General features: G+C 39.2%; 1 protein-coding gene across 1 annotated transcript; it reads right to left on the bottom strand.

Moving 5' to 3' along the window:
- Positions 1–7826: 7826 nt before the first annotated feature.
- LOC142097036 (speedy protein 1-B-like) lies at positions 7827–13405 on the bottom strand. Its single transcript, XM_075178640.1, has 5 exons — positions 13351–13405; positions 12979–13061; positions 12104–12275; positions 10181–10435; positions 7827–8224 (listed from the first exon to the last, which is right to left on the bottom strand). Exons 2-4 carry the CDS (start codon positions 13047–13049, stop codon positions 10190–10192), a joined length of 489 nt encoding a protein of 162 aa, XP_075034741.1. The 5' UTR covers positions 13050–13061; positions 13351–13405; the 3' UTR covers positions 7827–8224; positions 10181–10189.
- Between the last annotated feature and the right edge of the window lie 575 nt (positions 13406–13980).

The following is a 13980-nucleotide window of genomic DNA, read 5'->3' as shown; positions in this document are numbered from 1 at the left end:
GGAACTGCCTGTTTACAAATGGTGATTCAGTGTTCAGGAATGACTGCAGGGGGCCAGGAAATGGTCGGATGACACAGATGGATGTGATAAGTGTGACTAAGACTCTGATGTGTGACAGGGATTTTGCAAGAAGAAGGCTACATAGTAGCTGAAACACTTTTAAGAAACATAACTTAACAACACAACTGTAAAAGTGTATCTATTTTCCAACCCTAAAGCGAGTGTTACTTCCCTGAAATCCTGCTATTGCTCTCTGCTTTGAGGAGAGTCTAATAATTAAGAAATATACTATTAATGCTAATATCTTGATAACCATTTAATACCTACCTTCATTATCACTTACACAGGGTAGGTTCCACATTAAAAAGAGATGCTCACAGCCCCCTGTGTTTTGGTTTTGGTTTTGGATCTGGATTAACTTCGTGTTTTGGTTTTGGTTTTGGCAAAACCGCCCTTGCGTGTTTTGGTTTTGGATCTGTATTTTTTTGAAAAATTGCTAAAATATGCTAAAATCACATAATTTTGCTCCTTTTTTTGTTCTTACATTATTTTCATACTCAATAACACTAATTTCCATTCATTTCCAGTCAATTTTGACCACCTCACAGGTCACGATAATATTTTCATACACTTTCGGACAACGACTGCAGCGACCTGGCTGGATGCTAAGCGACAGAGCAATGACTCAAACACATGGCAGTTCCTAGCACATCTAGGACACATTGGCACACAGCAGTGGCAGAAAAGAAAAGTGGTGCAAGATGGAATTGTCCTTGGGCCCTCCCACCCTCCCTTATGTTGGATCTTAAAAAGGACATGCACACTTTAACAAACCAAGCACTTCAGCCACAAAAGTGCACTCCATGTGGCTGAAGTGCTTGGTTTGTTTGGGCCCCTACAAAACAAGTTAACAATGGGCTTAAGGCACCAAAGGTAACAGTGCTGTTAATAAACTCTACTGTGTCAAAATGTTGCTGTCATCATCCTCAGCCTCATCAGTGTGTACGTCATCCTCACACATTACTAATTAATCACCACTGGAATCCACCATTACAAAAGTCCAATTCCAAAGTGGCATCTTCAATTGGTGTATCACTGGCTACACTTGGGCTGTTCAGGCACACATCTTTATTGGTACAATATCAGAATGGTCACGATTACACATAGCACTTGTGGATAGACTCTCCTCAGGGATTTGTGTCATTTCTGAGTCTAAACATACATTTTCTTCTAATGCCTTACTGTTTTCTTCCAGTTCGACTTTTACACGTAAAAGTATTTGGACACCACTTTTGGAGTCCGAATGACAAGGTCTTGCTTGGTGACGACCTTACAAGAAGATGCTTCTGTGACAGTTGCAGAACTCGCACTCATAGAGAAAGATTAAGGACTCATTCTTTCTTTGCCACTGCGTGTATAGAATGGCATGTTGACAATTCTATTTTTTCTGCAGATAATTTTGCCTAGATTACAGCTCTTTTTTTCTTGACCAAAGAAAAAGGTGTTTTTTTACTTTTTTGTTTCCCTGACTTAAAAACACTATGTACTTTTACATAGGCTTTACCAGATGACGTACAGGGATTACTATCATCATGACTGGTGGCAGCAGCTGCTTTGTGCTCCTGCTCTTCTGTGTACTGCTGTGAATCCATTCACAAGCCTGCAAGGCCTAATATTTGTATTTCAGCAATGACAATTAGCAATGGAGCTCTCCTTTTTGTGTGTTAGCTATATAACAGAGTAGAATTTGACTGCAGAATTACACCAACCCTGATAGCACTAGTATATGTATTTTTCTGCAATGAGAATTGCCAATGGAGCTCTCCTGAATGTCACTGTAGACTTTGTTGAACACTGCTACCCCCTCCTCTTTCAATTCTATCTATTTGGCTGATCAACTGCTCTACACAGTGTGCTACCCCTTCTGTGTCTCTCTTTCAAATAGCACTAGATAGCCGTGGAGGGTGGTATTTATAGATTTCAAAACTCTCGAGATCCAATGATGTAACAATGACTCGGCTCGGACAGAGACGGATTTAGACCTCATAGGGCCCTAGGCAAGAAACTGGTTTGGGCCCCCCCTCCCTAAAAAAATCCATAGCCCCTCACACACACAATAGAAATACACTGGCCCCTCACACACATACACACAATACAAATACGCTGGCCCCTCACACACATACACACAATACAAATACGCTGGCCCCTCACACACATACACACAATACAAATATGCTGGCCCCTCACACACACACACAATTCAGTGGGAGTGAGGAGGAAAGGAGACTGCCGGGAGCCGCTGCGCGATCAGGTGCCTGTTTTTTTTTGTTTTTTACCTATTAACGTGGCCGCAATTTTTTTTTACTATGCCGTCGGACAGAGGGGATAGCAGGCGAGGGGAGCGCCCCTCCTCCTTGTGAGGTGGTCAAAATTGACTGCAAATGACTTTAAATTAATGTTATTGAGGTTACTAAGAATGTAGGAACAAAAAGAGAAAAATTATGTGATTTTAGCATATTTTTGGAATTTTTCTAAAAAATACAGATTCAAAACCAAAACCAAAACACACAAAGTTGGTTTTGCCAAAACCAAAATCAAAACACAAAGCTAATCCAGATCCAAAACCAAAACCAAAACCACTTCACGGGGATCAGTGAGCATCTCTACTTTAAACCAGTTTGTAGTTGTTAAATTACTTAAAATACATTATCTGTTAACAGAATATATATTGTGGCAGCAGAAGTACCGCCATAATACTTGTGCAACTCGCATCTCGGACTAAGGGTTAAGAGAACAGGTTGAGGAGGAAGAGGACTGGAGGAGTAACAGGATCTCAGAGTCTATGACAGGAGTAAAGGTGGACAGAGTGGCAGGGATTTTTTAAAATGGTCTGGGGTGTGGGAAGGGAGATCTATTAGGAAAAGATATCATAATGGATGGAGTCGATTCTCCCATTGAAGTAAGAAGCAAAATCGTGGGCAGTAAAGGTGGATGGAGGGGGGGCGGGGAAATTGAAGGCAGTTGCTGGTGAAATATAGGTAACTGGAATTTTGGACTAGGAGGAGATAAAGGTTTTCAAAAAGGACTGTTTGGCAAGAGAGAAGACATTGTAATAGAATGACAGGATGAATTTGAAATGGATAAAGCCTGTGTTGGAGTGAGACTTTCTCCAGGGGTGCTAAGTGGAATGGGAGCATCGCTGAAAGTAGACAATGAGTTTGGGGTGCCAAGGTAAGGACTTAGAATGAAGTGTGTTGGCAAGGGCGACTTCATCTAGGGCTGCTGAGATCGTGGAGTTGTAAAAGTAGACTGCAGTGTTAGGGAAAGACAAATAGGAGTTGGGAGTGGTTCAAGGGTGGCAGAGAAGCGGGAGGAGTTAATATCACGCAGGTATGTGTAGTGTCTGCAGGGTTGTGGGTGCAGCAGGGGAAGAATGCACGTCATGGTGATTGGGAGACAAAATCCACTAGGTGAGACTAGGGGCAGAGGTGATGGAGAGGAAATTGTAGGTAGAATTATCATACAGGTATTAATGGACATATTGACGTCGCCAAGGGTAAGGGTGGGTAAGCTAGAGGAAAGGAAATGGAAGAGCCAGGCTGCAAAATGTTCAGAAAGTGAGAGGTGGGGCCAGGGGGAGGGTCGATAACTGCGACATGGAGGTGAAAAAGGTAGAAAAGACATATAGGGCTAGATTTACTAAGCTGCGGGTTTGAAAAAGTGGGGATGTTGCCTATAGCAACCAATCAGATTCTAGCTGTCATTTTGGAGAAAGCACTAAATAAATGAAAGCTAGAATCTAATTGGTTGCTATAGGCAACATCCCCACTTTTTCAAACCCGCAGCTTAGTAAATCTAGCCCATAGTGTAGATAATGTCTGGAGTAGGGTGAAAGGTAAGGATATGGTCTGCTACCTGGTGTTATATCCAAGGATCTAGTGGTACAGTATAGAAATAACTAGCAACCAGTAGGACAGATTATCTGCCATGTCTACTTTTATGAGTCAATAAGTAATAGCAAGAAATTAGTGATGATATCATTTACTTTTTACCATAGTGAGGAAAAGATGATTGTGCTAATTTACCTGTGGACAAAGGCAGGAGGTTTCATCGCTGAATTGCTCATAGCAGTGACATGGGTACTATATTATCATATGTACCGAGTTTGTACTCTCAGTAAGCTGCACTATTAGGACCTTGTTTCAAAGAGTCTGTAAAAATGTGGCCCAAGTGTACACAAAAAATGTATGTGAACAGATGGGTTTTTCTATGTGTATTTTGAGTTGCACGTAGTCCTCCGTATAGATGTGACCAGAGTAAAGATACGTCAGTCATCATCAATAACTTGATAATGATAACTACCCCATCTTTACAGTTCAAATAAATGTAAAATACCCATTGAATTGCATTATATGTTGAGACTACAACACTCTGACAAACATTTCTGCGTGACTGGATCATATAGCATACTAGGCCCTTTTGTTTGTTTTAGTTTTTGTTTTTTGCTTTTTTTTTTGGCTTTACAATCTGGCTGTACTGAAAAGCAATATGTACACTTAACTTCATGCATCCAACTCCCAATGTCCCATAGATTCTAAGCTTGCGAGCATGGCCTTCTTACCTCTTAATCTGTTTTACTCAATTTGATTATTACTGTGTTTGCCCCAATTGTAAAGTGCTATGGAATTGTGAAACAACTAAAATAATTTTAAAATCTACATTTAATATACACTATATGGACAAAATTAATTGGCCACACCTGTTATTTTTGAATTGAGGTGTTTCAATCAGACCCGTTGCCAGAGGTGTATAAAATCAAGCACCTCGCCATGCAATCTCCATTTGCAAACATTTGTGATACTAAATGGGTTCTGAAGAGCTCACTGACTTCAAGTGTGGTACTGTGATAGGATGCTACCTTTGCTATAAGACGGTTCGTGAAATTTCATCCCTGCTGGACATTCCACAGTCAACTGCAAGTGATATTATTAGAAAGTGAAAGCATTTAGGAACAAAAGAGCAACTCAGCCACGAAACGGAAGAAGACAGAAAATCACAGAGTGGGGTCAACGACTGCAAATGTGCATGGTGCATAAAAGCCGCCAATGCTCTGCTGATTCCATAGCTGAAGAGTTCCGAACTTCCACTGGCATTAATGTAAGCACAAAAATTGGAATGGATTTCCATGGCCGAGCAGCTGCATGCAAGACTCACATCACCAAGACCAATGCCAATTGTCGGATGGAGCAGTGTAGGAGCACACCGACATTGGACTGTGGAGCAGTGGAAATGTGTTCTGTGGAGTGATGAATTACGATTCTATGTTTGGCAGTCATATGGGCAAGTCTGGGTTTGGGGGATGCCTGGAGAACATTACCTGCTTGAGTGTATTATGCCAACTGTGAAGTTTGGTGACAGAGAGATAATGGTGCGGAGCTGTTTTTCATGGTTTGTGCTAGGCCCCTTATCTCCTGTGAAGTGCAATTTTAATACTTCAGCATACCAGTTTGGGGAAGGCCCTATCTACTCCAACATGACTGTGCCCTAGTGCACAAAGCAAGAACTACAAAGACATGGTTTGAAGAGTTTGGTGTGGAAGAACTTGACTGGCCCACACAGAGCACTGACCTCAACTCCATTTAACACCTTTGGAATGAACTGGAACGGAGATTGGGAACCAGGACTTCTCGTTCAACATCAGTGCCTGACATCATAAATGTATTACAAAATGAATGGGCACAGATTCCCACAGAAACACTCTAACATCTTGTGGAAAGCCATCCAAGAAGAGTGGCAGCCGTTATCGCTGCAAAAGAGGAACTAACTACAAATTAAAGTATGTGTATTTGAACACAATGTCATGACAGTCCCTCTTGGTGTAATGGCCAAGCGTCCGAATACTTTTGCCCATATAGTGTATGTTAGTGTTTGAGCATTTCTGCTAAATGTATTTCTACTCAATATTAGCTTACATAGCAATGAGAAATTTTCACATTCAGGTTATTAAGACATGGGACATCTTGTGTACTAGTGTGGGCAAATTTCTGGTTGACAGATATGCTATCACACAAGTTTAATGGTGCGAAATTTAATTTTTTGCCTAACTGTTATAAAATGAATGAGCTGTGGGTATGTACTAGAGATGCTTGGGCTCGGTTTTCTGAAAACTGAACCTATCCGAACTTAGGGGATCCGAGAAGGCTCGCTAGGGGGCTCAGTTCTTTTGCGCTTCCTCATATCTGAATCGAGGCAAAACGTCATTGTTGCATTGCCAGGATCTCACGGGTTTTGGATTCCATAAGTACCTCCCTCCCCAGGAGATCCAGCGCCATTGCTCACACAGAAACAGGGGTAGCAGTGTTCTTGTCACGTGACAATAATTTACTGGAAATTACTGGAAAGTAATGTTATTGAGGTCATTAAAAATGTAGGAACAAAAAAAGAGCCAAATTATGTTATTTTAGCAAAAATAATAGGGATTTTAGAAAAAAAATAGAGATTCAAAACCAAAACACGTGAGGGCGGTTTTGCCAAAAACAAAACCAAAACAAGAAGTTAATCCAGATCCAAAACAAAATCAAAACCAAAACACGGGGGTCAGTGAACATTTCTTGTATGTACATGTATCAAAATAATACGATGTCTGTCTCTCCTTTCATGGGATATTCTATGTCAATTTGAATCTGAAGAACCACAGGATGGATGACTGTGACTGTCCTTGGGAGCGAAACGTGGAATAAGTGCAATCTATGTAGTATCTTCTGAGGAAATGTCACTTTAACATCTAGGTGTGCTGGTAGCATTTTATACCTAGGTATAAAATGCTTCCAGCACTTTTCCTTTCCCTTTATTTTGTGGTTCAAATCACCAATAGATGGTTTATGGGTCATTCGGACAGATCAGGGAATTTAATTTGAGCACTATTTTTCTAGTTAGTACAGTAGTTATCTATCTCTGTATCATTTCATCTGCCAGATGCTGGTTCCCAACATTCTACATGAGGGGAAGTGAAGAAGTTTCTAGTTCTTGAGATAATAAATGACATGAACAATTATCCTATAGTCTACACAAATTGGTCAACCCATGTCTCCATCACACACCTAACACTACCTGTTATTATTTATTTATTTGTAAGGCTCCACAGATTCCGTAGCGCCGGATACAGAATGAAGAAACAAATAGATGAGGTAATACACATAAGTAGCACAGATAAGTGTGAGTAGTGCTATGGGGACTCACACAGAGTGCAGCAAAAGACATGACAGGATGTACGAGGGAGTCAGACAGTAGACAGACATGGGACAATAGGTAAAGAGGACCCTGCCTGCGAGAGCTTACATTCTAGAGGATGTTCATCCTTTTACGAGCTGCACACTTGTGACTGGAACCAGGGAGGCATATGTCTGCTATCCAACCTTCCAACAGTCATAGCCTTTAGTGTGGCAGCAGATATTGGTAATTGGCATTAACAGGTATGTTTCATAAATCTGGTCAGAAGATAACTTAAGATGTCATCCATATTCCATTGCACTAATAGACTCCAATGATAGCGGATGTGTTGTGGTAATCACATGTGGCCAAGATGAATATTAACCATGTTACCTGACACTCATACCGAGCAGGAGAATTGGCCGTGTATGACCAGCTTTACAGACTTGGCACAGAGAAGCTGGTTATACATGGCCAATTCTGCTGCTGGGAAACACACAACTTTTTAGCCCAAGATTAACAATATCATGTTTTTTTTTCTTCATTTTTTTGGTTGACATAATAAACTAGAAAAATACGCAAATAAATGACTCAAACAAAATTAAAGATGAGCTTAAAATATGAAATTTAGTACAAGGTATTTATATATGTTATTTTATGTTAATTTTATTATAATATATATAAGTAATAAATAATAATATATAGAGAAATTGTATTATCTATCACTCCCATCACTCACGCAGAGTGTACAGCAGCACTCAGGACAGGAAAAACCCCCGGTGGAGGAAACCTGCAAGGAGCCATGGCTGCTGTACTGCCCCTCCTCTGGGCATACTAAAGGGAGAAACAGCTGTCCTACAATGTTATATGGGTGTCTATTGCAATGTATGTTTGTGTACTGGAATCACAAAATGGCAGATGATCCTATTCCTCTTCTCTGGTCTTCTCTTCTTCCATCTACTGGTATTCTTCCTGGATGTTCTTCTCCTTAGTCCTCTTGGTGCTTGCTTCATGACTGTAAAAAGACACACAAGATGGAAGCATATTACATTCATTCTCAGCTTACACTAAAAAAGGGTAACTAACAATCTGCAAGAGTGTAAAACCACAGAACAAATACTCTTTTGTGATGTCAAGTGACTACTTTTGTGTACAAGTGCACCTAGCTGATCAGGGGATGGATTTGCAGGTCATGATAGCGGCATCTGCAGGGAGAGTTTGCACCAGTGATGAGAGGAGTTGTGTGTCCCTTTCTAAAAGCAGATTAAGCACATGAGAGTGTAGCATTTATCTCCTGACTGCAGGAACGAGATTTCATTTTACAGGATTTGATTAGTTAAACAAAATATTGGGGTATAGAGGAAGGATTCACAGCTGCATAGTGCATACGCTGCTTTTTGAGAGGGTGCTGAGCCTTTCCCTCTCTATAAAAGTCATGAATTCTCTACTACATCTGAGGAGCCAGAGATCAGGCTTCATCACTATATTTATGACACACTCTACACCTTTCAATCTCACATATGCGGGAAAGTGCATTTATAGGCGCACATCGAGCAATGTCATAGTAACATATGTTATAAAGAAGGTCTGAATGTCCCATTACTCTCATAATTCATTTAAGACATAAATTAATCTTAATTTATCAAAATTTATTTAGAAAACTGGAGAAGAAGCTGAAACACTGGTGTGAACCTAAAGTGGTTGTAGCTCCGTATTTGATGTGATAGTTTTACTCTTTATTATTTTCCCAAGCACTGTGATGGAAAAGGTTAACAGAATTGACTCATGCGAGCCCCCACCTGTCTGTAAATCAATGTGACTCTTGTGTTTATGGGATGTTTCTGCACATTGATATGAGCCAGCCAGAAAAATAGTCAGACATGTACATGTAAAGAAACATTGTGCCTCCGTAGATGTAATGATTTGTAAATTTCCTGAAATTTTTTAAAACTGTTGACTCAAAGTTAATATTTTATAAAAAATTTCAAACTGATGCTGAACCTGGATCAGATACCAGAATAAAGAAGAATAGACACCATGTTACTGTCCATCACACTGAGAGGAAGCAGGAGGGATATTTATGGATGCGTAGAACTTCATGTATGTGCCAGTTCTCCAGAATTATGGGAGATTAGTGGTCTGATTAACTTACTGATTTGCTAACATAAAATGCTAAATATTCTCAACTTTCCAAATAAAATGGCATTGGAAACAATTAAAACAATAGGTAACTGGTAAAGGTTAATCCTGCACTGTGTTGTAATATGTTGTTTCAATTCATATATTAGAATATTAGAAATGGAAACCCATGTTCTTGATACCACATTTTCTGATTCTTTATGTTTTACTACATTGAGTAATAATAACAAGAGTGCATCTTTATGCTCAGACAGTAATCATTGGAGACAAATGATATTTGTAAAGTTAAACCTGAGCTCTGAAGATTCATAAAGATATAATGCATTTCCCTTTAAACATATCTGTTTCCAAAATGAATAAAAGGTCATTTTGGTTACAAATCATTTCTCATGGATTATTGTTATATAGATGTACAGTTATGTACCAGGCTATAAAGTGGAAATCCAGAAAGAGTTGATTGATGATATTTTATGAAAGGGATCTAAGAAGCGGTGACTGAGTAACTTTCTGTGATTATTATGGTTCCATGTTCTTCTGTACTCAGTATGTCAGTTATTACCTCACTGAGTCCAACAACATTTCTAATTGTGTTTATTATTCGTGATCATTATTACCTTGCCTATCCTCTAACCCCAGATCTGATCTTATCTCCACTTCTGAATATTAAAACTTATACAGATTTAATTACTATTGGACACTTTTCATTTTAACATGGGTCAATGTCTAAAATACTAACTTCATTTTAGTTACTAACTCTACTTACATACATAATTTTGTTATTTAAATACTTGTTGAACAATTACATTTTCTGTACCACTGGCCCTCTACTCACTGAGGATGTTCAGGGGACCAGGACCTTGATAATTGTCTCAGTCTCCTCCTGACGATCTTCGTGGCAGATGATGTTTCCGACCACTTCCCACTGGATCGGATGGCTCATAGGGGCGTTACACAGGGAGCAGGATAGAGGGCTGCTCCCTGGGCCTCGGATGCGGTATTCTTCAATGTTCCTCCGGCGTATGGCCCAGCCATGGTGATCTTTCCTGTTCCTCATCCAAGCCCAGTGAGTAGGGTCTTCTGCCATGATCTACAAACATTAACAGAATTGTTTTTTTCAACGTGAAATTTTAACCAAACACTGTTATTTTATTTTTATTGTGAATCTATTTTAGATTATTGTTATGAAAGACATAGGACCAGGTGCTATAATGTGTTATAGGGGGCACCTTACTATTTAAGTAAGAGACATTAAAAGACTTTGTTAAGTATCTTTGCTATATGCAATAATCTACCCTATATAACATTTCTTTGCTTTGCTTAAGCAACACTAAAGCATTACTTTTGGTGCACACATCATTAATACACATGCACAAAACTGATTATTTAAGTAGCACCCTGATGCTACTTAAAAAAACAGTTCTGCTGCACAAGTGAATTCTTGATGTATCAGCAATGCGTTATCAGTTCTGTGTGTGACAGCGCTTAAAGAGAAGGGCTATAGCTTGATGTTTGTGTGTACCAGAATGCCTTTTAGCCGGAATTCTCCAGCATCAAATATAAGAGTGCGTAGAGTGGAAAGAGCGTGAATAGGAAGAGAATAATGCTAGGGGAAATCTGATAAAGATGGAGAGAGATGTATAATACTGAAAGACAAAATTATGATTTCAGTGCCATTTACTAAATAATATAATCGCAAAGGAATTGTCTTAAATTGTGCATCAACCATTCATACCCATATGTATATATACAGGTCAATTATATTTAGACATGTACAGGAAATTACATATATAAATGTTAGTTATAATTTACTGGTTCATGTCAAGAGAAAAGAGGCAATGTAAGATATCCTATCACAAATAACTTTTACACATGTGGATTTCATGCATCCACATCATTCGAAAAATAAGATCACCTAAGGATACGATAAGGTGACCTTATTGAATTAAATAGGTTAATAAAAAGCCTCTAATGAGCTACAACAACGGGGTTAGGTGTCACTTAAATTTTGAACCTTTTTGACCTTGGTTTAACATAAGAGAGTTTAATGAATAACTACTAATATGTTAGCACTTATATTTGCATATCATTTTAATCCTCTTCTACTTAAGTTTTAAGCAACAATAAAGAGCTAACTGAACCTTACCTGTCTTAGAACATAATATCATATTTGTGAGGAGACAAAGGCATTAACAGCCTGCTTAGGTCTCGTTATATTCAATAAGAGAGTTTAGAACATCTGTGTATCATAGAGCAGCGTGGCCCATCTAGCCTGCCCTTTTGTTTTTCCATTCTCACATGTTTACACAACTATTTAATCTTTCTATTGTGACAGCCTAACATGCATTTGCAAATGCTGATTATTTACCACCTGTTAGACCAGATGTTGATTGGGGGACAGAGTGGGAAATATCGGGCAGAATTTAGAACTTAATATCAGTTCCAAAATTGCTTATAAAAACTTTCAAATGTGTCTATTATATGTTATTATTTATAAAGTGAGCAGTTTCATTTCATACTTAAAATTTACGCCTGGTCATACATGTTTAGGCTTCTATGGTTTACAAACTAACTTTGGATACCTAACCAAAGCCCAAGTCATAGAAATTGAGTACTACAAAAATGCATGCGGTTCACTAAGTCTCCACCTTGTAGTAACAAACCTATTTCCTCCACTATACAATACTTTATCAACTGTTTCACTACTATATTTTCTACCAGCTCCAGCATAAGTTTCTTATTCCTCATTGATACAAACCATATCACAGGAGGCCCGGTCCACCATAGCATGGAATTCCATCCGGATCAGCAAATTGTTCCTTCGATCTTGCAGACGTCCCATTCTCTGTCTCCACGTCCATCCGAGGGCCCAGGGATAGATCTCCATCATGAAGGCGGTTACCTCTTCTTCTACTTGGTTTGCCAAGAATCTGGAGCAACACACAGTGAGTTAATATAGACAGAAGATATAGATTTGCTCTAGAAAGAGACAGTAGGTAAAATATGTATCAGAAAAGATACAAAGTAAAATAAGCAGTAATTTAGCCATGGTCGGGTATGTAACGAGAAACTTCCAGGGTCCATAGCAGAATTTTGAGGAGGGGCTGCAATATGTGTCCAGTCCCCTGCAGGCCCTTTCTCTGCTTTGTATTCTGAGCATACATGAGGGCCAACGCGTGTAAAAAAGACCAAAATGGAGGCTTCACTGCACATGTTCAAGCTCCCATGTGAGCTCAGAAGAGCAGAGCAGAATCTGATGTAGTGGTTGGGGCAACATCGAAAGCCCCCTCTCACCTCCCCTGAGCCCCACAGCTATAGTTCTGCCTCTGGCCACTGAGTTAATTAGTACAAGGGATGTATCATGCACATGACATGATGTGGGTGTGTGCCCCCGGTGCACACTAGTGTGCTTGGTAACCCTAATGCTAATATGTAACAAAGTGTACAGTCCTGGGGACAACTGCGCCCCAGTTTTCCTGCTAGCTCTAAGGGAGAAGGGGCTTCTATACCTGAAGATCATAAATAGCCAAGTTAGTGGTGCTTGGATCAGTTTGGTCAAATGATACAACAAGTTGTAGTGTTAAATAATTATTTTGCTAAACCTTCTCCAATTTATTTAATGTAGATACTTACAGGGCTGCGAAAAAGTACTTTCTGTACTCCTCGGTCTTCAGTCCGGCCCGTTTGAAGTAAGCCAGGACCATGGCCAGGAGATACTGGTGGGGAAGAGAAATATGTTACTGGCTGGTAATGAATGTAAAACATATTAACTAATAACTTACATTTGTATTCAGTATATGACATAGTCCCTTTACACACATATCAGAAGGTGATGTTCAATGTCAGCACTTAGTAATGTATTTTACATCCTAACCAACAAAATAACATTGTCTAGTCTGATTACAACCACTGTAAGGTTATTTATTCATATAGAAATAATTAGATCTTGTCAATCACTTATATCTATCATGTTGTCTGTCTCTTTCATTGGAAATGTATAAATACCTTGTCGGAAATTCTCAGGCCCGTGTCCCTGACCAGGAAATCCTGAACATGATCTTCTTCTAGAATAGATAAAGATATATCAGCTGGGATACTCAATGTGTTACAGTTGTACTAGGTCACAATCTCTACATTCACCTGTGAGAAACAGTCTATGTTCTACAGTGTTACATATGTAGCTGTCCCTCAAATGTTATTCCCACAGATCTCCAGTGTAGCATAACATTATATTTTCTATTTCCTGGACTGAACCATACGCAATGTGAATGTCGCTAATTACATTCTGTCACCTGCCGTCGGATACAGATAAATATAATATTGTAATAAGTAATGTCTGCTATAAATTATATATTGTAAGAAGTTCAATGTACAATAATGTGGGGAAGTATATTCAATCTACACGTCTGTATAATACACCATAATAAGTGTCATTTACTAACCATAGTATATGTGCACATGCAGTACATTGATAAATGTCCATATGTGACCTCTTTGAGGAAGACCGCGTTCATATCCACTTTCCGCTATAGAAATGGGCATATGCTTTATATTCATTTCCCTAACTGGGTGACTATCAAGATGGAAAATGCCACTTCAAAGTTTTCTATTTCAAACCAACCCTTTAATTAAATC

Source organism: Mixophyes fleayi, chromosome 7, assembly GCF_038048845.1.
Source record: "Mixophyes fleayi isolate aMixFle1 chromosome 7, aMixFle1.hap1, whole genome shotgun sequence".
Classification (NCBI taxonomy): domain Eukaryota; kingdom Metazoa; phylum Chordata; class Amphibia; order Anura; family Limnodynastidae; genus Mixophyes; species Mixophyes fleayi.
The sequence above is the reverse complement of the archived record's forward strand: the minus strand, read 5'-3'. Positions and strand labels throughout refer to the sequence as shown.

Coding starts and splice junctions, on each gene's coding strand:
- LOC142097036 (XM_075178640.1), bottom strand. CDS start 13,049: ATGGTCCTGGCTTACTTCAAACGGGCCGGACTGAAGACCGAGGAGTAC. Junction 12,276..12,978: donor AAGTACTTTTTCGCAGCCCT/GTAAGTATCTAC, acceptor GTGTTGCTCCAG/ATTCTTGGCAAACCAAGTAG. Junction 10,436..12,103: donor ACCGGGCCTCCTGTGATATG/GTTTGTATCAAT, acceptor TAATGTTTGTAG/ATCATGGCAGAAGACCCTAC.